General features: G+C 35.0%; 4 protein-coding genes and 1 pseudogene across 5 annotated transcripts; 4 read left to right on the forward strand and 1 right to left on the reverse strand.

Annotated features, from left to right (window-relative positions):
• The first annotated feature begins 331 nt into the window (after positions 1–331).
• On the forward strand, positions 332–10762 carry LOC105801666 (L-type lectin-domain containing receptor kinase S.4-like; annotated as a pseudogene).
• Positions 2245–3378, forward strand: LOC105761838 (probable transcriptional regulator RABBIT EARS). The gene has a single exon (XM_012579780.2). It carries the CDS (start codon positions 2484–2486, stop codon positions 3210–3212), a length of 729 nt encoding a protein of 242 aa, XP_012435234.1. The 5' UTR covers positions 2245–2483; the 3' UTR covers positions 3213–3378.
• Positions 10763–11620: 858 nt separating the features above from the next.
• Positions 11621–13852, forward strand: LOC105761837 (laccase-17). The gene is made up of 5 exons (XM_012579779.2): positions 11621–11795; positions 11870–12021; positions 12114–12358; positions 12446–12574; positions 12648–13852. The coding sequence occupies exons 1-5, from the start codon at positions 11667–11669 to the stop codon at positions 13742–13744; spliced, it is 1752 nt and encodes a 583-aa protein (XP_012435233.1). The 5' UTR covers positions 11621–11666; the 3' UTR covers positions 13745–13852.
• Positions 13853–14171: 319 nt separating this feature from the next.
• LOC105761836 (probable protein S-acyltransferase 16) lies at positions 14172–17258 on the forward strand. 2 transcript variants are annotated; one of them, XM_012579777.2, is made up of 7 exons: positions 14172–14611; positions 15778–15870; positions 15948–16049; positions 16223–16300; positions 16378–16476; positions 16582–16677; positions 16815–17258. In XM_012579777.2, the coding sequence occupies exons 1-7, from the start codon at positions 14339–14341 to the stop codon at positions 16926–16928; spliced, it is 855 nt and encodes a 284-aa protein (XP_012435231.1). In that variant the 5' UTR covers positions 14172–14338; the 3' UTR covers positions 16929–17258. The 2 variants fall into 2 exon arrangements, with proteins under 2 accessions (XP_012435231.1, XP_012435232.1); XM_012579778.2 differs by having other exon boundaries at positions 15948–15998.
• A 484-nt stretch (positions 17259–17742) lies between these two features.
• LOC105761834 (laccase-17) lies at positions 17743–20530 on the reverse strand. Its single transcript, XM_012579774.1, has 6 exons — positions 20375–20530; positions 20131–20282; positions 19801–20045; positions 19588–19716; positions 18525–19490; positions 17743–18081 (listed from the first exon to the last, which is right to left on the reverse strand). Exons 1-6 carry the CDS (start codon positions 20462–20464, stop codon positions 17951–17953), a joined length of 1713 nt encoding a protein of 570 aa, XP_012435228.1. The 5' UTR covers positions 20465–20530; the 3' UTR covers positions 17743–17950.

Consider the following 20530-nt stretch of genomic DNA (forward strand, 5'->3'; position numbering starts at 1 on the left):
AAACAAAAACCCGAAATTAAAATCGAATATAAACGAGTCTCGTCAAAATTCCAACCCACCCAATTAAAAACATAAGTGGAAATCAATATAAGAAATTATAAACATAAATTCCCTGAAGATTAAAGTGACGACATGGTTTTATGTCTGAAAAATGACAGCTACAAAACTGTTGATTATTAAACTTTTAAACATGTGGATCATTGTCTTCATTGTTAATTGCCGTGGCTACAACGCTAGTTTGATCGATCTGTTTAGTTAGCCTTAGCCATATTGACAAATAATATTACATCTCATTTCTACAAATATTCAAGAAGTCAAAGTGTTTGAATCAATGTCACATGTATTTCATTTTCTTTTATTACATGAAAAAATTATTAAAATATTATCAACATGATCCTTGACAATAATTGGTTTAGGCTTAGCGTAAGAGGCAAGAACACCATAAACTTACAAACTATAATTATGGAGTAAATTAAGGGTGGCATATCTACGTAAATGTCGAATTATAATTAATAATAAAATTTTATTTTATTAATTATTGAGTCACTAGTTGCATCATATCATTTACCTAAAACAAATTGTCTGCTTTCAACCTCTCCTCTAAATATATTTATTTAATTTTGCATTAATTTCCTTTATTTCTAATTTTAGTTTTGAAATTATGACAGAAAAAGACAATCATCTTACTGGTGGGGGACTAATTTAAAACTCAAACCCTAAATACTTCTTAACAGATAATATTTTTGAGAAATCGTAGATGTAGATCCTTTCTCTTTGTCTTATCTTTTGGATTTATTTGGTTCTATTAATTAATAATGGATGAGTATTCAAGCTATCACATTGAGAGGATGGTACAAAGCAATTTACTCATGACCTAAGATCAATTATTTTTAAAAACTAAATATATTATTTATATATAATTAATTAATTTGTAATATGAATATTATAGTTTTAGTCTTTTTTTTATTACGTTGAAATTAGAAATTTGAAATTAAAGAATAAATAAATTTTAAATGTCGATTGAGTCTTAGTTCGATTGTTGCCAATGCAGGAAGAAGTTATGGATAGTTTTAAACATGATATCAAAAAAACAATATCTTAAACACCTAATTGATCATAAAGAATAAAGAAAAGTTGATTTTATTCCTTAAGATAAGGTGAAGCTTCTTAATGTTGACTGATTTTTTTAACAGAAGAGAAGAAGAAGAAAACATAAGGAATAAAAAACCATCAAATCAAGGCTTTGTAATAGAATGGACATGAATATATGTTTGTTGAACAACAACAACAAAAAAGACATGAAAATATGTTTGATGTTGGAGCTTTTGGGCAATCGATTGCTTAAAACCAAACTGTGTTTCCCATGTTTGTTTTCGAAGCAATAATTCACGTGATCTCCTAACAATCAAAATTTTTAGATAAATTTCAAATTAATTCGGTATATTAAGAGTCGTATATGGCATATCAATTTTAAAAAAGTTGGTAAATTAATCCCTACACGTTAGATGAAACAGTAAACTAGTCATTGATCCTATTATAAATATGAGGTGCATACGGCATATCACATGTCATTGTTTGGTTAATCTGTTAATCATGTCAATTTTTAATAGTACAAAAAGAACCGATTTACTTTTTGATTTAACATATAAAATTAATTAATTTATTTTTTAAACAGAAAGACCAAAATGTAATACGAATTCCAAGCCTAATTAATGCAAAAGTATAATGACTCTGTGAAGGATTAATGAAGGGCAGATAGCCCATATAGGTGTAGTGTTATTAAATTTTCTAGGTCATTGCTACTATGTGTAGCATTATTATTAGTTAAATTTATTACTATGAACACATACTATTGTGTGTTAGGGTATAAAACAAATCATTCTCTAATACTTAAAGGGTTTAGTATAATACATTAATTAATGTTATTATCGATTTAACTGATTCAATAGTAATTAAATAAATAATTATAAAGTTTATTTCGTGTCTAAATCAATATACTAGTTGATTGTCGATCCAACAGTTCAATTTAAATAACACTAGTTATACATAGCAATATGTATAATACAAATTCAAATAATGAATATATCCGAAGAATTAAAAACTAATCCACATTTTCAAAAAAAGAAAAAAACCCAAATAATTAATAGGGAAGTAAAATAAAATGATATTTTATATAGTGCACAAAATGACATCTAAGCACTAAAATGTGCCATCTCTTTTGCTTAAGTTTCTTAGCTAGGATTTTTCAGTCAGAGGCTCACAGTTTGTCTTCAAGCAGCTACATCCCAGAAGTAACTCAAACCATTAAGGACCCACACACGTTAATTTTTGCAAAACATTCCCTCTTCCCAAACAAACAAAGAGAGTAGCTACACACACAATTAATTTTCATATCTTCCCCCCTATATACCATTTAGATTCTAACATGTAGTTCTTTTAGCTTGCTTTGATTAAAATCCCTTTTCTTTTCACCCCCTCTTGTAATGGAGCAAGAAAGGTATTGGATGTGGACAAGGAGGAGACATGGTTTGACTTCTCATCATCATCATCATGTTGAATCATCAACAAAGGAGGGTGCATATTATGCTTCATGGGAAGAACAAGCTTTTGCAGAAGATGCTTCTGGTACTCCTGGTGGGTGTATATGGCCACCAAGGTCATATTCTTGTAGCTTCTGTGGGAGAGAGTTTAGATCAGCTCAAGCTCTGGGTGGTCATATGAATGTTCATAGGAGAGATAGAGCTAGGCTAAAACAATCCCCTCCATCTCCATCTCCTCCCCACCATGAGCACCATCATCATCAGAATAACATTCAGGATCCCTTTTTGCCTTTGGGTTTTCCGTGCCAGCCTGATGAGGTTTGTAACTTTCTTTATAACCCTAACCCTAATTCCAATCATGGTACTACTAAACAGGATTGTCCAGGGCCTCCTCTTTTCTCTTCACCAAAACCATGGTCAAACTTGACAGCTGACAGATATGGAGGAGACAAGAGTCCAAGAACCCTAGTTGTTCGAGAAACACACAAAGAAGACATCACTGTCGGTTGTAAGAGAAAGAGAACCGATGATCATACACCCACCATGACCTTATTACCATTCTTCCTCGAGCCGATTTCAATTCAAAAGCACCATCATCATCACCCACCAGCTGATGAAGACAACAACATAGATCTTGAGCTAAGGCTTGGCGATCCACCCAAGGTAAAATAGTTTCATCATAAGACCATATTATAACTGGTCCTTACTTTCTATAATCATATGTTTGTCTGTAAGACAGCACTGTGACCTCATTTCCATTATGTTTGATGAAATTACTTTATGACCTTTCACATGGTGTAACAAAAAAATTACATATGATTGAAATTTTTTTACTATATATCATTCCCATGCATATGATTTGATTAGCTTGTTCTTCTTGAGTCTGAGACAGTACTGTAGATAGTAACTATATGATATTTGTACCATTTTAACTTTGAAATCAAAGGTCGATAGTAACTAAAAGTTGCTGGCCTTTATTTGTGTTGTACTGCTCTAGGGTTTTCATTTAGTATATAGCTGTCTTCATTGAAACAACACATGAATATATATTCATCTGCTGCATGCATGTGCCAAGACATAGATTTATGAAATTAAAAAAAAGTAACCAGCTGGAATATCATTGATGGCGATGATGATGCAACCATAGATGGATGGAATGTTTTTTTTTTTTTTTTATATATATATTCAGTAACATAGATGAATGTGAGCTTAGAGAGTATGGGTTGCCTGTAAGCAAAATGCATAGAACATTGTGACCACTCATATAATTAAGCTCTTTTTCCCACTCAATACCTCCTTCATTCACATTCCATATCAACAATTTACTAGGACACATATTGCATTTTGGCCCTCTACTAAAAATATGGATAAATTAGTCTTTATAGGTTAGATTAAAGAGCACATGAGTTACACGTGGCATGCTACATGTAACTGTCTGATTATTCCGTCAATTATACCAATTTTTAATGGTAGAACTGAATGTAATTTTTAACAAAAATGACTAGTCTACTCTTTAACCTAACTTACAAAGACTAATTTACCTGTTTTTTGGAGTAAATAGAACAAAATCCAATCTAACTCCTATTATAAAAACTTCATCAATGCTATTACCCTATAAAAGCTAAATCAAACTAAACCCACAAAACACAACACTGGTAATAAGGTCAGATACATAGCAACATGGGTTCCCTTTTGAGCTTCTCTTCTTCATTATTTTTTCTTATAATCCTTCCAAATTTGCCACCAACTCTGGAGAATCATTACATTTAAGTATTACAAAAATGATACAACAACATGCTTTATTCATATTTTTTAATCATTCAAGAGAATATTATGCCACCATCCATCTTTTTGTTCCTTGTTCCATTGCCCAAACTCTTAATATAATAAAGTATAAAAACCTCACATCATTTTATATACGCCTTAATAATCTCATTATTACAGAAGCAAAGGCTTTAAAAGCCTAGACCTTGAGGCATAATTTGATGGAGCAAGCAACAACATCAGCTTGACTTTTTCGAGACATATATAGCTTTACCACTATAAGCTAGCTAAAGGACTGAAAGTAGTTTTAATGAATTTTGGACATGAGATAATAAAAGGAAGAGTACAAATAGAGGAAAATGAAATGGTTTGCTTTGGCTTCAACGAAGGCTCTACAATGGTGTAAGAGAGTTAATACAGATGATTGGTTGGCCTTTTTGTCTTCATCCCTTAATAATAAACAAAAACTACAGCCTACAGAGAGCAGGGATTCAGAAACTGACTTTTTTTTTTTTATATTACATTATTGAGAAGACCAACATACATGCATGCGTGGGTTTTGGTCTGTTTGAGAGCATTTTTGTAATACCAAATTATTGTTTAAAAAGAAATTTGAGAATTTCGAGGAAGAAAATCCAGAGGAATAATTAATAATGATAATAATAGTAATTAGTTTGACAACTAAGAGAGTGTATATACATATATATATTTGCATGGGAAGATGTTCCATTTCTTCACGAGCCAACTTTCGCTTTCAGTTTCAGATCAAAATTCAATTCCCTTCTCTCTTCAACTTGTGCCAGTTAAATGTCAAAAATCTCCCACTCTTTCTCTTCCTTTCAATATTCATCTTTATAATATTTAACTGTTATTCCCATAGTCCATAATTGACTCCTCCTTATAAGGATATTTTGATGGAGAATATTCACCAATATAGATCCCTTTTACTTTATTATACCTACCAAAAAATCCATATGTAAAAGCAATTTGTCTCAGGTTACATTTTAGTCACTTACGTTATCGTGTAACGGTAACCTGAGACAAACAAAATTGGCTATTTTGGTAGTTTACCCATAAATTTTAAATTGCTTGTGGAATAAAAAATATATACGATCAATGTACGGAATGCTCACCCATAATAAAATACTTAATTAAAATTGTTAAATGTGTATGATCTTAGTCCATGTTAGCATGGTTGAAAGAATCGGACCAAATCGACTTACAGGGTCAAGAAAATGTATTTTAACCGGTTCGATTGATTATCTAAACTAGTAAAAAGATTGATTGAACTTATTAAGAATCGATTAAACATGATTAAATCTAGTTTAAATATTTTTTTGTTATGATTTATAAAATGAATGTTTATATTCCTTTTTATGTGTTTATTTGGGTTTTTTTTTTTCAATTTTTGTTATTTTAATAAAAAATTTTAATTTTTTCATGATTAAATCAAAATTTGATGGTCTAATTAGTTCGACTTTCACCATTGTTTTCATAATGTTGCATATTAGCCACTATGTATTCATATAATCACTATGTATGTATATAATCACTAGTTAAAAGATGTAAAGAACAACACTGTCGTAATATCAAGTTTCAAACATAAAACAAAACCCTTAGTTACCACAATTTGAGCATAAAATCTGTTCTTCATTTGTTAATTAGATTTATTTGATTCGTTGCCTAATTTGTATATATCAGATCAAAGAGTAAATTTGTCCTCCTGTTAAAAACACTATCCTTTTTTACGGTTAAAATTTGGTCTATGTATGTTAGCATGCGGCACATTATTTTTTGGTTATTCTATCAGCCACACTAATTTTTAATAATATAAATAGATAAATTTTTTAACAGAAATAACCAATTTTTTCTTTAATCTAATGTACAAGAAAAATGTAATCCAACTCATTATATTGTTTGCTTCCAAAGTATTTTACAATTGAATTATTTGTTGGGCCATAATACCCCATCCTATAATTATTTTGGGGCCACATCAAGGCCAATAGTCCAACTAGTGTGGGCAAACCCTAAAAATGGTAAATCTATTATATAATTCTTTTAAAATTTATGAAATTATAAATTAATATAATGATAGAAATATTATTCATATTTTACTCTATTTAAAACAATTTTCTAATTTGACCCATTTAAACTAAAGTCAACGCAAGAACGATGCAACACTTTCGCTGGGCTTTGGTCATTCACTTAGGGTAAGTTTGGATGGACGGTGCGGTTAGTATGAAAACAGCGGTGGCGGTGAGATTAGATACTGTAGCGTGAGACAAAAAGTAAGCCAAAAGCACCGCACTGCACCCAATCGCCCATCCAAACCCACCCTTAAACAACAATCCAAATGAATAATTATAAAATAAATTACCTATTGAATGATATATTTTGCAAATTTTAATTTTATTTATATTTTCCCATTATGAATAATTTAAGAATTGTATAAAGATTATAAATGTATACATAATTTATGCATAAACAATTTGAATTTGAGGGATTAAAAAATAAATTTTTTAAATTTTATTTACACTATCAAAACAAAAATATAAACATATGTGTCGAATGCATAGATAGTTGGGATTGGACCAAAAAGTGTTGGCTACAATAATAATGCACAATGCGTTCCTAAAGGGAAAATGGGGTACGAGACTTGAAAATGATATTATTTTATATTATATAATTGTTTTATATTTTTTTATTCTATATAACTTATATGTTAAATTTTTTATAATTTTTTTGAATATATATTTTTTTAATTTTGGATTTTTTAAAGGGTATCATATTATCAATTGCCATTTGCAAATGTGGCACGTTCTAGACTTGATCATGGGTCGGGTCGGATCAATGCAAAATTTTAAGTTCATTTTCTAAGCTTGTGTTCAGTCTGACACAAAAAACTAAAATAACCAAATTCGGTCCAGATAAAAAATATTAAACCCGAGTCCGGCCCGACCTCACATGTATTAAATTTCTTATATAAAAAAATTTAAAAATATAATACATTAAATAGACTAAAAAATTAAAATAAATGTTATACTTAAATAACACTAAGATAATAGCAACTTAGCAAGCAAATAACTCTAAAATAGTAGCAAAATTAACAATAAAAGAAGAGTTATACATTATCCAAACAATAACAACAAAATAGTAGCAATATAATAACAAAATCGAGGCAAAAAAAAGGTCAAAATAGTTTGCAGATTCATGACGTTCAAAATTGTTTCACGGGAAAAAAAAACTAAATTGTAGAATAGAAGGAGAAGGAGAGCTTTTGATTAATATAGACGGTACAAACAGAAAACGCTATACAACAACTATTTTAATACGATGCGTTTAATTTTTTTTACGTTATAGTATCGTTATAATATTTAATTTATTATTGTTACTAAGCAAAGATTTAGCATTAAACTGTTTAACCAATTTTCTTCCCCACTCAAACTGGTCAAATAGAAAATGTTCTCTTTCTTATCCCATACCCACAATTCTATTTAGTCCATACATTCATTTTCCCTACAATTTTCTTGTCTACTTTACTCTGATTCAATTAATTTTATCCTTTTATAATTTTAAAATTATAAATTAATGTAAAAGTAGTAAAATTTCGGTTTAACCCTTTTAAAATGGGTTAATATACTATTCGGTACCCAAGTTTGGTTTTAATGTTTAATGTAATACTTGAATTTAGCTTCAATCTTCACTGCATGATGTCAAATATTTATTGCACTATTGAAGCCAAACTCAAGTATCAAATTAGGTCCAAAACAAGTCAGATACGAACATTGAAGTCAAGATCAAATACCGAATGTTATCATTATCTTTTTAAAAATTAAAAAAAAATCAAGTATATATAATAATAAAATTATGCTTTGATCCCTTTAAAATTTTATAATTTAATTTTACTCCTAAAATAAGTTTATAGCTTTGCCCTATCCAAAAACATTAGAGTTTGAAATTGTCTCAACAAGCATCCCAATGAATTCAACTTAAAATGATTAGATATCAAAATGATTTGAACTTGTAGTGATCATATCCAAAAGAACTTAGATATCAAACACGAGTTAAACGAATCAAAATTTAAAATAACTCAAAAAAACTATAATTAACCACACGAACTCAAAAACTTTAAACATTGACCTAACCCCACACTCTATTTAGTTGTACAACGCCGGCCAAGAACTAACCAAAAGTAGAAGGAATAATGATTTATTTAACTCTCTAATTTAAAAAATAATAATTTTAACACTTCATTTAAATTTTCATCTCTTTCGGTTATTAAATTTATGCTGTTCGTTAAACCACCTCAAAATAGAAAAAAATTAACATTGATTAAATTTGCTAGTGTGGCATAAACATGGATACTACGTTAAAGAGAAAAGATTGTATAAAACTATGATTTTACGTCATCCGTATCCCTTTCCAACATGAGAATGACAAATCAAAATTTTTCACTTTTTTTTTAGGATTTTTTGCAGTTGAATTTAAATTTTTGGAATGAAAATTTATTTTCCCGTGTCAGTTTCATCACCTGTTGAAATAATAAGCAAATGCCTACAATTTTTTCTCACTCTCTTCCATCAAACACGACCTGGAAAATGTTTACAATTTCCCTTCCACTTCTCTTCTTCCTCATTGTCTCACCTTCTTCTTCACAACCCACCGAGTTCTTCTTCTCTGGATTCAAACACTTAATCGATCCCAACAACTTAACGTTAGCAGATGAGGCTGAGATTGAAAAAAATGGCGTTTTGCGTTTAACCAATCACACCCATTTTTTACAGGGTCACACTTTTTATAGCTCACCGTTTAGGTTCAAGAACTCAACTGATGGCCGAGCTTTTTCGTTTTCCACCACCTTTGTTTTCGGCATAGTCCCTGACCTTATAAGTGGTGATGGCTTTGCTTTTATCATCAACCCTTCTAAAACTCTAAAAGCATCTTCTGGTCAGTACCTAGGGATGCTCAACGCAGCCGACCCGGGTAACTTGTCGAACCATCTTGTTGGAATTGAGTTCGACACGGTTCAGAATTTGGAGTTTAAGGACATCGACGACAACCATGTCGGCATCGACATTAACAGCTTGGTCTCCAATGCTTCGGTTGCTGCCGGTTACTATCGCCAGGGTAGTTCCACAAAGCAAAACCTTAGTCTCAAGAGTGGGAAACCAATCCAAGCTTGGATTGATTATGATTCAATCGACAACGTTATCAATGTAACGATTGCACCCAGTTCTAAAAGACCAACAACCCCAATCTTGTCGTTTCATGTCGATCTTTCCCCGTTTCTTAATGAGTTCATGTACGTTGGTTTCTCAGCTTCAACAGGTCAGCTTGCTAGCTCGCATTATGTTTTAGGTTGGAGCTTGAAAATCAATGGACAAGCTCAAACTCTTGATCTATCTTCTTTACCGTCATTCTCCAGACCACCAAAAAAACATACAGCTTTAACAGTTGGTATGTCGGTTTCAACTGCCAATCTTGTCTTAATTGTTCTTTCCGTTGCGATTTATTTCATGACCAAAATGAAGATTGGGAACTGGAGATTGGGCCACAAAGATATACTTACCATGAACTCAAACAGGCAACCGATGGTTTCAGCGACAAAACATTTCTCGGACAAGGTGGTTTCGGTCGTGTTTACAAAGGAACACTTAAAAACTCAAAACCTGATGTTGCTGTCAAGCGAGTTTCCCATGAATCAAAACAGGGTTTACGTGAATTCATGTCGGAAATTTCGAGTTTGGGTCGGCTTCGACATCGGAACTTGGTTCAATTATTGGGATGGTGTAGGAGAAGAGGCGATCTTCTTCTTGTTTACGATTTCATGGCTAATGGAAGCTTAGATAAGTTGTTGTTTGATAACCCTAAAACAATCCTGAATTGGGACCACAGATTCAGGATCGTAAAAGGTGTTGCTCCTGGGCTTCTCTATTTACATGAAGGATATGATCAAATTGTGATTCATAGAGATATTAAAGCTAGTAATGTGTTACTAGATGATCAATTGGATGGAAGGTTAGGAGATTTTGGCCTCGCGAAATTTTATGAACATGGTTCGAACCCAGGGACAACTAGGGTAGTCGGCACGTTGGGGTATCTAGCACCGGAACTTTTCAAAACCGGGAAGGCCACGACAAGCTCTGACGTGTATGCATTCGGGGCACTCTTGCTCGAGGTCGCTTGTGAGCGTAGGCCTGTCGAACACAAGGCATTGCCTGAGGAAATGGTGTTGGTTGATTGGGTATGGGAGAAATATAGGCAAGGAAGGATGGTTGGTGCACACTAAGCTACAAGGCCAATACAATGAAAGTGAAATAATGATGGTGCGTAAATTAGGATTCATTTGTTCCAACGATGTGCCTGCATTACGGCCCAGCATGAGGCAAATAGTGCTGTATCTCGATGGAGAGGCTGAATTAATTACCAGAAAATTTGAGGCCACCGGCTGCATTTGACGGCAATGCCGAGGAGGCCCTTATGTTGCACGATTCTTTGGTGTAACATAATGTAACAAGTTTGATGTAATTTTTAAATAATGTGGTCGTGATTAAAGCAAGAAACTTTTGGATAGAATTGGGCCAATCACGTTTTACATACTTCTTCTATTGGGTTATTGATACGTAACCCTTTAAACAACGTAGCTTTATACATTTAATACTTAAATCTAATTCCATGGGGGGTTCACTAGTTTGACTTTCTAGAAATAGATATTGCAGTAAGGCAAGATGACATAAAAGAAACTGTTAGGAACAACCGACACCTAACAAAGATATGTTCATAACACAAATCTGTTTTGTCTTCGTTATCAAGTTTCAACGTTAGGAAGTTGAAGGCTACCCTGCACCACATTAACCCCTTCTTTACTCTTTAATATCCTTTTTCTCCTAAACGAATCTAGTATTTTATGAGTATTCAGACATAATATGAGGACATGATATTTCCTATATTCATTAAATACCTAAAACTTTTACGATATTTAATTATCTCTACATTTGGTCGAAATAAAATAAAATAAAATATGAAAATAATTGGTCGGTTTTCAGTTCTGAGTTAAAAATTCAGAATCATGCATGGAGTTTTCAATGTTTTTTAATGAACCAAATGGACTGAATGTAACATAAAAAGCTAATGAATCTTCAAACATTTTCCCTGCCTTAAACACCACTCCACAGGGATTAACCAGCAACCAGTTGGGTCAAATCAGCAAGTTGCTGCTAAAAGACAACCACCTAATTAACAAACTAATCACTCCTTGTCCTGTAATATAAATTCATTCACTTGTTCCTTTTCTCAACATCCAAATCAGTATTTTGATCCCACTTTTGACTATCAGCTGAAAAAGATTAAAAAAACGTAGATATGGTTTCTGTTCTTACATCATCAGCCCTTTTCAAGACTTTATTGTTCCTATCTTTATGTTCTGTCTGGTTATTACCTGATTTAGCACTTGCAAAACATGCAGGCATTACCAGGCATTACAAGTTCAATGTATGTTTTGCTTCCTATCCTATCATTTTGGCTAACATTTATGTTCTTTCTAATTCCTTTTAATCTTTCCACAGATTAAAATGCAAAACGTGACAAGGTTGTGTCAAACAAAGAGCATTGTGACGGTCAATGGTCAGTTCCCAGGTCCTCGTATAATAGCGAGGGAAGGCGACCGGCTTCTCATCAAAGTGGTCAACCATGTTCAATACAATGTCACTATTCATTGGTATGAAACTTCAATTTCCTATTACTTAAAGGGTTACCATTTTATTACAAATTATGCAAATGCTGGCATTTTATTACAACTTGTAAAACCAGGCATGGAATCCGGCAATTACGGAGCGGATGGGCCGATGGACCTGCTTATGTCACACAGTGTCCGATTCAGACAGGGCAATCCTATGTATACAACTTCACCATTACAGGCCAAAGAGGGACCTTGTTTTGGCATGCACATATCTCTTGGCTGAGAGCTACTTTGTATGGACCTATTGTTATCCTCCCTAAACGACATGCATCTTATCCGTTTCCTCAACCTTTCAAAGAATTTCCGATCGTATTCGGTAATTACAACATGACAACTTTTCTTATATCGGGTCACCTAAGAACAATATGTTTGAATCTTGGGTTAATTTGTTCGAGTTTTGCAGGGGAATGGTGGAAAGCCGACACTGAAACGATTATAAACCAGGCCATGGCAACCGGAGGGGCACCGAATATCTCGGATGCATTCACCATTAATGGTCTCCCAGGCCCTTCTTACAATTGCTCAGCTAAAGGTACCACATCATATTATTACATTCACTGTCAAATTCAACATCGACTTACAGCAAGTACACTAAATGTATGCAGAAACGTTCAAGCTTAAAGTGAAGCCTGGTAAAACCTATCTTCTTCGTTTAGTCAATGCTGCACTCAACGACGAGCTCTTTTTCCGTGTTGCAAACCACACCCTAACCGTCGTAGAAGCCGACGCGGTCTACGTCAAACCATTCAAGACAGACATTGTACTCATTACACCAGGCCAAACCACTAATGTCCTTCTCAAGGCCAAATCCAATACCCCGAACGCCAAATTCGCTATGTCAGCTAGGCCTTATTCCACCGGACCGGCCACTTTCGACAATACCACGACAATTGGTATCTTAGAATACAAGAAATCCGCTTCGGCCTCGAGCTCTAACAACATGAACATCTCATTACTAAAAGCAAAACTTCCACAGTTCAATGATTCCACTTATGCTATGAAATTCAACCAGAAAATCCGTAGCCTCGCCACGAGAAAATTCCCGGTAAAAGTCCCCAAAAAAGTCGATAGACGGTTTTTCTTCACGGTCGGGTTAGGGATACTCCCATGTTCAAAAAACCAAGCATGTCAAGGTCCTAACAACATAAGACCAGCAGCTGGAATTAACAATGTCTCATTTGTACAACCAAATACGGCTCTTCTCCAAGCTCATTTCTTTAACCGATCAAAAGGCGTTTACACCACCAATTTCCCGACCAACCCCCCATTCAAGTTCAACTACACCGGCACACCACCAAAAAACATCATGTTAGACAGTGGAACCAAACTGGTGTCCTTAAATTACAACACCAGCGTAGAACTGGTAATGCAGGACACAAGCATCCTTGGTGCTGAAAGCCACCCTTTACATCTCCATGGCTTTAACTTCTTTGTATTAGCTCAAGGCATTGGCAACTTTGACCCTAAAAGAGATCCAGCCAAGTTCAATCTTGTCGACCCTGCCGAGAGGAACACGGTAGGGGTACCGTCCGGCGGGTGGGTCGCTATTCGGTTCCTAGCAGACAATCCAGGGGTTTGGTTCATGCATTGCCATTTGGAAGTACATACAAGCTGGGGATTGAAGATGGCATGGGTGGTTAATGATGGAAAAGGCCCTAAACAGAAACTAATGCCTCCACCTGCTGATCTTCCTAAATGCTGAACCATTCTTTTTCTTTAGCTTGAAATTGTTTTAAATCTCTACTTTTGACTACATAATGTAAGAGACAACAATTCTTCCTTTACAAATATAATTTCATTTTTCCTTAAACTTTTGGCCTCATTTACACTCTCAAATCTAATACAAATTTATCTTACCAATAAAGTATATATAAACAGTGAAATAAGCTGCTAAATTAATTTTTCCATCTAAAGTTAAGGGGCCAAAGTGATCCGCAAAAAAATTAGTTAACTTCAAGGACTAAATTTGTCATTATGCCTAGTAATTAATTTATGGTGAATATATTGACAAAATTAATCTTTTGGGGTTAATCTAAGAAAAAAGAAAACGTTAAGGGGCATACGAGTAAAACGAGAGAAAAATATTTTAACGGCACCGCACCATCTCCTATGAACAGTTGTCTCCCAATACCAACTTCTCAAATAAAAAGCTCCATTCTTTTCTTTTTTTTTTCCTTTGATAAAGATCCCACCTTGTCATTTCACCAGCACCGGAGACGCCGTCGTTTTAAACGCCGGCGCCTCCACCACCCGTGCCGACCGAAAGCATTACAAGAAAACGCACAGCTTTTAAACCATGACGCGAGGCTTCAGCTTTTCTTTGCCTGTAATGGTTGTCGTTTCGGCCATCGCGTTCGTCTATTTCTGTACGGTCTTTGTTTTCATTGATCGCTGGTTTGGTCTAATGACCTCTCCCGGTATCATGAACGCCGTCGCTTACACCGGTGTCGCCGTCATGTGCGTGTTAAATTACGTCTTTGCTATCTTCATGGATCCAGGTCGTGTCCCATCTACTTTCTTGCCCGACATTGAAGATTCCAAGGTTCCTATCCATGAGATCAAACGCAAGGTACGCTCAGAAAACATGAACCAATTCGATGTTTAGCTAAGATTGTCTATGTTTTCTTGTCCTGAAAGACGAGAATGTTTGATTGGTTTTCTTTTTGTAAAGTTTGATCCTTTAAGTAAGAAAAAAAAATTGATTCTTGCAATTTGGATTTGTTAGAAACCAAAAGAACAATTTTGGGATTGTTAGAATTGTTTTGATTATTGCATGCAATGATTCAAATGAGCTGATTTTGAGGTTGCAACATATTAGCAAATTTTGGAATTGAGGATAAATAGGGTAGATTCAATTACCTAAAAGGGGAATTTTTTTTAATTAGGTTTTATTTATAATGTGTCAAAGATGCCAAAAAAATAAGATGAGCAAATTTCATTATTATAAACATTCTAATAAACAGATAAATTACTGCTCTGTATTCAAAGGTTTGTTTGATATATGCTGCATTGTAGAAAGCTATATTACTCAGACTCGTATAGGAGTGTCGGATACAGGTATATCTGATGCAGGAAAGCTGAGTTCTTTCAAGTTTTTCGATTTATTTTGGGGTCCTTTGAAGATCATATCTCTATATTCATTTATGAATGTGTTAGGAAATGGGTACTTAAAAGAAAATTGAAGAGCCGGAGCGATATAGATAGAAAGCCCTTGCAGTATCAAACACTGTTATGTCTTATTTGATTGTTAACCGTAATAGAGACCGTTATTTCAATGCTGCATCGTTTGTGTCAGGATGATGCACTAGCTGTCCTTGAGGTCCCTCTAATGACCGGTGCTTTTTTTGTCGTGTTGCATCACTGTTATAGTTTCCTTGTTCTTTCGGATGAATAACTTATAAAGGCATAAGTTGATGTGATCGTGGGTCACATTTGATCTTAATATTAACATTTGGAAGAAGTTGGTTTTCCCTTTTTGCTTGAATCTTGTCTTCTATTCGAAGACCGGTTTTGATTTTGTCAAAATAATCTCAATGGTACAAAAAATTCCACATGTAAGCGGAGTTAAAATCTTCATAATTTGGGTCAACTCCTCTAGACAGTCTGCTTAACCCAGGGTAGTCAATGGAACTTTATGGTATTCAGGAGGTTAATAGACATCCTTACCTTTTTTGTCGCATTACTTCTATTACTGTCATCTTTTTCAGATTCCAACTTTTTTGGAATGTTTTTTAGGGAGGGGACTTGAGATATTGCCAAAAGTGTTCTCATTTTAAACCTCCTCGTGCACATCATTGTCGTGTTTGCAAGATATGCGTTTTGAGAATGGTACGTGCAATCTATGTCATCATTCATGCATGCCTTAATTGTCATCGATACTAAATGTGCTCTTCTTGATTCACAAGGATCACCATTGCACTTGGATAAATAATTGCGTCGGCCATGCCAACTACAAGGTCTTCTTCATCTTTGTCGTATATGCAGTAATTGCTTGCATCTATTCTCTGGTATGTTATATCATAGTAACATATTGATATGTTTAGTCTCCTTGCACATAAGTACCACTTTTTCCTTTGGATTGGCCTCCGGCATGGTGTATGGTTTTACCGGGGCCACCCCAGCCGGATTCCGGTAAAGTCTTTCAGTCCTTTTTCTCATATATTTTTCTACTAAATGTCAGGTTTTACTCGTGGGTAGTCTAACTAATGATTCCCAAAACGACAAGCAGCAAAGTGCAGACTCTTTCAGAATCTTATACGTAATTTCAATGATACCACGTTTCTAAAGCTAGAACTTGTCATACTTATGGTATGCTAATGGCTTAGTATTTTTCAGGTTATTTCCGGATTGTTGCTTGTTCCCTTGAGTATGGCCTTAAGTGGTCTTTTAGGTTGGCATATCTACCTCATTTTGCAAAATAAGACAACAATTGAGGTAATGAGGATTATTGTTTCTTGTATTTTGTTTATTTCTAATCATATTTCCCACTTGGAATGATTGTTTTACTTCCTTCGGTTTTCGTTTTTAAAAAACCGGCAGTATCATGAAGGGGTGAGAGCCACATGGCTTGAAGAGAGAGCAGGGAACGCCTATAAGCATCCATATGATCTCGGTGCCTACGATAATCTAACAACGGTAATAACTAGTAACGAACCTGCTCTCTAACCTTTCTCTGTACTGAGGCATGTAAATGCTGCAATGGTGGCTTTTACAAAACTATAGTAATAGGCCATTTTCATCTTTTTCATATGTTCCCCATCTTATTGTTTCAGGTATTGGGTTCAAATATCATTTGCTGGATATGCCCTACATCAAAGCACATAGGTAATGGTCTCCGTTTCCGAACGGCCTATGATGGCTTACCAGTTACATCAACATCAAAATGAAGTTTGCGTGTTACTTGTGGTAACATGAGGGCTTCAAATGTCCCCAGTTTTCAAGTTGTAGCCTATAATACCGTCACCTCCTGGTAGTCCAGGACAAAGAAGCCCTGGTGGCGCCAGCAAGTGATAATGGAGGAGGATCTGAAAAAGGACCTAAAGCAAGGCAGTTTCAAAAAGGAATTTAGAAATAGGATTAATGGGGTTTTTTACTAATAGGTCATAACAATGTAGAAGTGATCATGCAAATCAACAGATACAAAGTGTATCAAATCATGTAAACACATCTGCACAACCCTTCTAACTAAATACAAAGTTTTTTCATTTTCAAATTTACCATATCGTCCCACTTGGTCTCCGTACTTTCTACAATCCAATATGATTACATCAAAGGACCTAAATGTGTAGGTTTAAGGAGGACCTAAATGATAATATAAAGATTTAAGCAGGGGTTAAATATGAATTTATTGAAATGTGAAGTGACATGAGCGTGAATTTAAGAAAAATACAGGTTTTTCCCCAAATTTGCCTTTGTTTATCACGTAAACATAAAAAAGAAAAACGGGGGCGCCCACCTTATGCATGGCGCTACCTCCGAGAAAACAAGCTCGCGTCGCTCATCTTAGGTTTATCATATCACGCGCTCTGTTAAATTGCAAAACAAACGCTTCAAACATTAACAAAGCTTTAACCATTTTAATTGGCTCGTGTATTTCACGCTCATCGACTAAGTACATTAGAATATTTCAACTGTATGCCAAGCTCCGACCGTTCTTTGTGTATTAAGGAACTTAAAAACAACATTAAAAGCAAACAGACAAACAAAAAAAGAACATAATAAATTAAATGAGATAAATCCATCAGATGCTTACACCTCAACTTGCTTTGTATACATTCCCTCAACTGATCAATCAAACCATCCATCCATCCATTCTTCAATGATATGTACAAACATCAAACGAATCACTCCAAAACAAGACAAAAAAAGAAAAAGAGAGACAACTTTGATATCTTTTTAAGCATCAAAATCAACACTGTGGAAGATCTGACGGTGGTGGTTGCAACTTTTGGTTTGGTCCTGGACCATCCAACACTATCCATGTCATTCTCAATCCCCAACTTGTATGAACATCTAAGTGACAATGCATGAACCATGCACCTACGTACACAACAAAACACAAATACAGATTATTTGATATTTGTTGCACTCATATATAACATTACCTTGGTAAAAGTATATATCATGATCTTTATATTAGGAGTTAGATTACATTTTACCCTTCTACTTAAAATATGAGTAAATTAGTCCATGTACGTTAAATTAAAAGGTAAATTGATCCTTTCTGTTATAAATTTCATCTATTTGTACTGTTAAAAACTGGTATGGCTGACGAAATAACCAAAAAATGACATGTGGTACCTTGTGCTGACTTACAAGGACCAGTTTTCAATAGTAGGACTGGATGAAACATTTAAGAAAAGGATCGGTTTACGTTTTAGTCTAACATAAAGGGACTAATTTACTCATTTTTTAAGTATAGAGGGCAAATGCGTCCGAATCCTAGTAAAGGGCCTCCATGTCTTGAAAAAGATGAATTTTACCTGGATTGTCCGCAAAAAACCGAATAGCGAGCCAACCGCCAGCCGGTACACTAGCCGTGTTCCTCTCCATCGGATCGACAAGGTTGAATTTCAAAGGGTCTTTATTCGGATCATAGTTGCCGAAACCTTGTCCAACGATGAAGAAATTGTATCCATGAAGATGGAGTGGGTGACTCTCTGCACCAAGTATGCTTGTGTCTTGCATCACTAGCTCGACACTTGTGTTAAACGGAAGCACCACTGCGCGTGTTCCGTTCATAACGTTAGTGTTGTTCGGTGCGGTTCCGGTGTAATTAAATGGAATTAGTGGTTGTGTAGGAAAATCTGTAGTGTATACTCCATTTTGTCCGAAGTAATATGCTTGAAGTATAGCTATGGTTGGGAGTTGAAATGAAACATTGTTTACCGAAGCAGCGAATTTGCTTGAATTGTTAGGTCCTTGACAGGTTGTGTTTTTCGGACAAGGGTTCGTCCCGAGTCCGACCGTAAAGAAAAATTTCTTGTCGACGGTTTTCGGTACGTTAGCAGGGTATTTAGCATTGCCTAAGCTACGAAATTTCCCTGTAAAGTTTACTGCAAATCCCGTAGCATTAATAGGAGGGAGTACTGGTTGAATTATGGTAAGATTTTTAGATGATTGGTGATTATGATGGGATGGATGTTCATATTCGAGAATCCCGACAGTAGTCGAGTTATCGATGGTGCCTTGTCCGGTAAAGTAAGGCCTAGCAGCCATTAAGAAGGTGGCATTAGGGAATTCAGGTTTGGTTTTGAGGAGAACATTTGTGGTTTGGCCCGGTGTGATGAGTAACTTGTCGGTCACGAAAGGTTTGGTATATACCGCATCACCTTCGACCACCGTTACCGTGTGATTGGCAATGCTGAAGAAAAGCTCATCATTAAGTGCAGCATTGATTAATCGGAGAAGATACGTCTTTCCCGGTTTCACCTTCAACTTATAAGTGTCTACAAACATTCGTACAGGGTACCGAAAATTATGACGTTAAACTCCAACTATCACACTGCATGAATGGTTCAATTTTAGCACTAATTTATACATTACCTTTAGAAGAACAATTGTAGAGTGGACCTGGGTAGCCATTGATAGTATATGCATCCGAAACATTTGGTCCAGCACCTGTTTGTAGTGCTTGACTGATTATAGCTTCAGGGTCCGAATTGAACCACTCTCCTGAAACCCGAAACCCGAAACCGGATAAGCCGATGCTTATGCCTTACATTAATGTTATTATTACATATGCCAAGTTTATCTTACCAAGCATGATGGTGACTTCCTTGTCGGGCTTGGCAAACGGATACGATTCATTACGCTTCGGGAGTATAATTATCGGTCCATAAATCGATACTCTCAACCAAGATATATGAGCATGCCACCACAGAGTTCCTCTTTGTCCTGTAATTGTGAAGTTATAAATGTACGACTGGTTTGCTTGTAGAGGACATTGTGTTATGTAAGACGGTCCGTCCGACCATCCTGTCGTTAGCTGCCGAACACCGTGCCTGTTTGAGACAAAACCAAACAAATCATTAAAAAAAGCAAAAACAAGTTCAACATCGCATTACCATTCGAACCAAAGATTCATACCAGTGAATGGTGACATTATTTGCAATATGATTAACCACCTTAACAATCACTCTATCACCTTCCCTGGCCACTAATCGAGGCCCCGGAAACTTCCGGTTCACGGTCAGAACCGTCCTCGTGTGGCATAGTCTCGTAACATTGTGGTACTCAACCTTAAATCATTTAAACAACAACACCACATTAAAACATTACGAAAAACATAAATTGAAAAAGACAAAAGCAAAGCAAACAGTTCCATCAGTACATTGAACTTGTAGTGTCTTGTTTCACCAGCTGCATTGTTCATAAACAGCAATAAAACCCAAAAACAAAACAGCATATGTGAAGCTGCCATTATCCTTTTTGTTTCAATCGTAAACTTAGAATAAGAAAAAAGCTAGGAACAAGGAGGGTAATATAT

This window comes from Gossypium raimondii, chromosome 11 (assembly GCF_025698545.1).
Source record: "Gossypium raimondii isolate GPD5lz chromosome 11, ASM2569854v1, whole genome shotgun sequence".
Lineage (NCBI taxonomy): Eukaryota > Viridiplantae > Streptophyta > Magnoliopsida > Malvales > Malvaceae > Gossypium > Gossypium raimondii.

What these genes read in the sequence shown, in the direction of transcription:
- LOC105761836 (XM_012579777.2), top strand. Translation starts at nt 14,339, where the DNA reads ATGACGCGAGGCTTCAGCTTTTCTTTGCCTGTAATGGTTGTCGTTTCG. An exon ending in AGATATGCGTTTTGAGAATG is followed by an intron (nt 15,871 to 15,947) that starts GTACGTGCAATC and finishes TTGATTCACAAG; the next exon opens with GATCACCATTGCACTTGGAT. An exon ending in CCTACGATAATCTAACAACG is followed by an intron (nt 16,678 to 16,814) that starts GTAATAACTAGT and finishes TTATTGTTTCAG; the next exon opens with GTATTGGGTTCAAATATCAT.
- LOC105761834 (XM_012579774.1), bottom strand. Translation starts at nt 20,464, where the DNA reads ATGGCAGCTTCACATATGCTGTTTTGTTTTTGGGTTTTATTGCTGTTT. An exon ending in CAAGACACTACAAGTTCAAT is followed by an intron (nt 20,283 to 20,374) that starts GTACTGATGGAA and finishes AAATGATTTAAG; the next exon opens with GTTGAGTACCACAATGTTAC. An exon ending in CTACAATTGTTCTTCTAAAG is followed by an intron (nt 19,491 to 19,587) that starts GTAATGTATAAA and finishes GAATGTTTGTAG; the next exon opens with ACACTTATAAGTTGAAGGTG.
- LOC105761838 (XM_012579780.2), top strand. Translation starts at nt 2,484, where the DNA reads ATGGAGCAAGAAAGGTATTGGATGTGGACAAGGAGGAGACATGGTTTG.
- LOC105761837 (XM_012579779.2), top strand. Translation starts at nt 11,667, where the DNA reads ATGGTTTCTGTTCTTACATCATCAGCCCTTTTCAAGACTTTATTGTTC. An exon ending in TACAATGTCACTATTCATTG is followed by an intron (nt 12,022 to 12,113) that starts GTATGAAACTTC and finishes TTGTAAAACCAG; the next exon opens with GCATGGAATCCGGCAATTAC. An exon ending in AGAATTTCCGATCGTATTCG is followed by an intron (nt 12,359 to 12,445) that starts GTAATTACAACA and finishes CGAGTTTTGCAG; the next exon opens with GGGAATGGTGGAAAGCCGAC.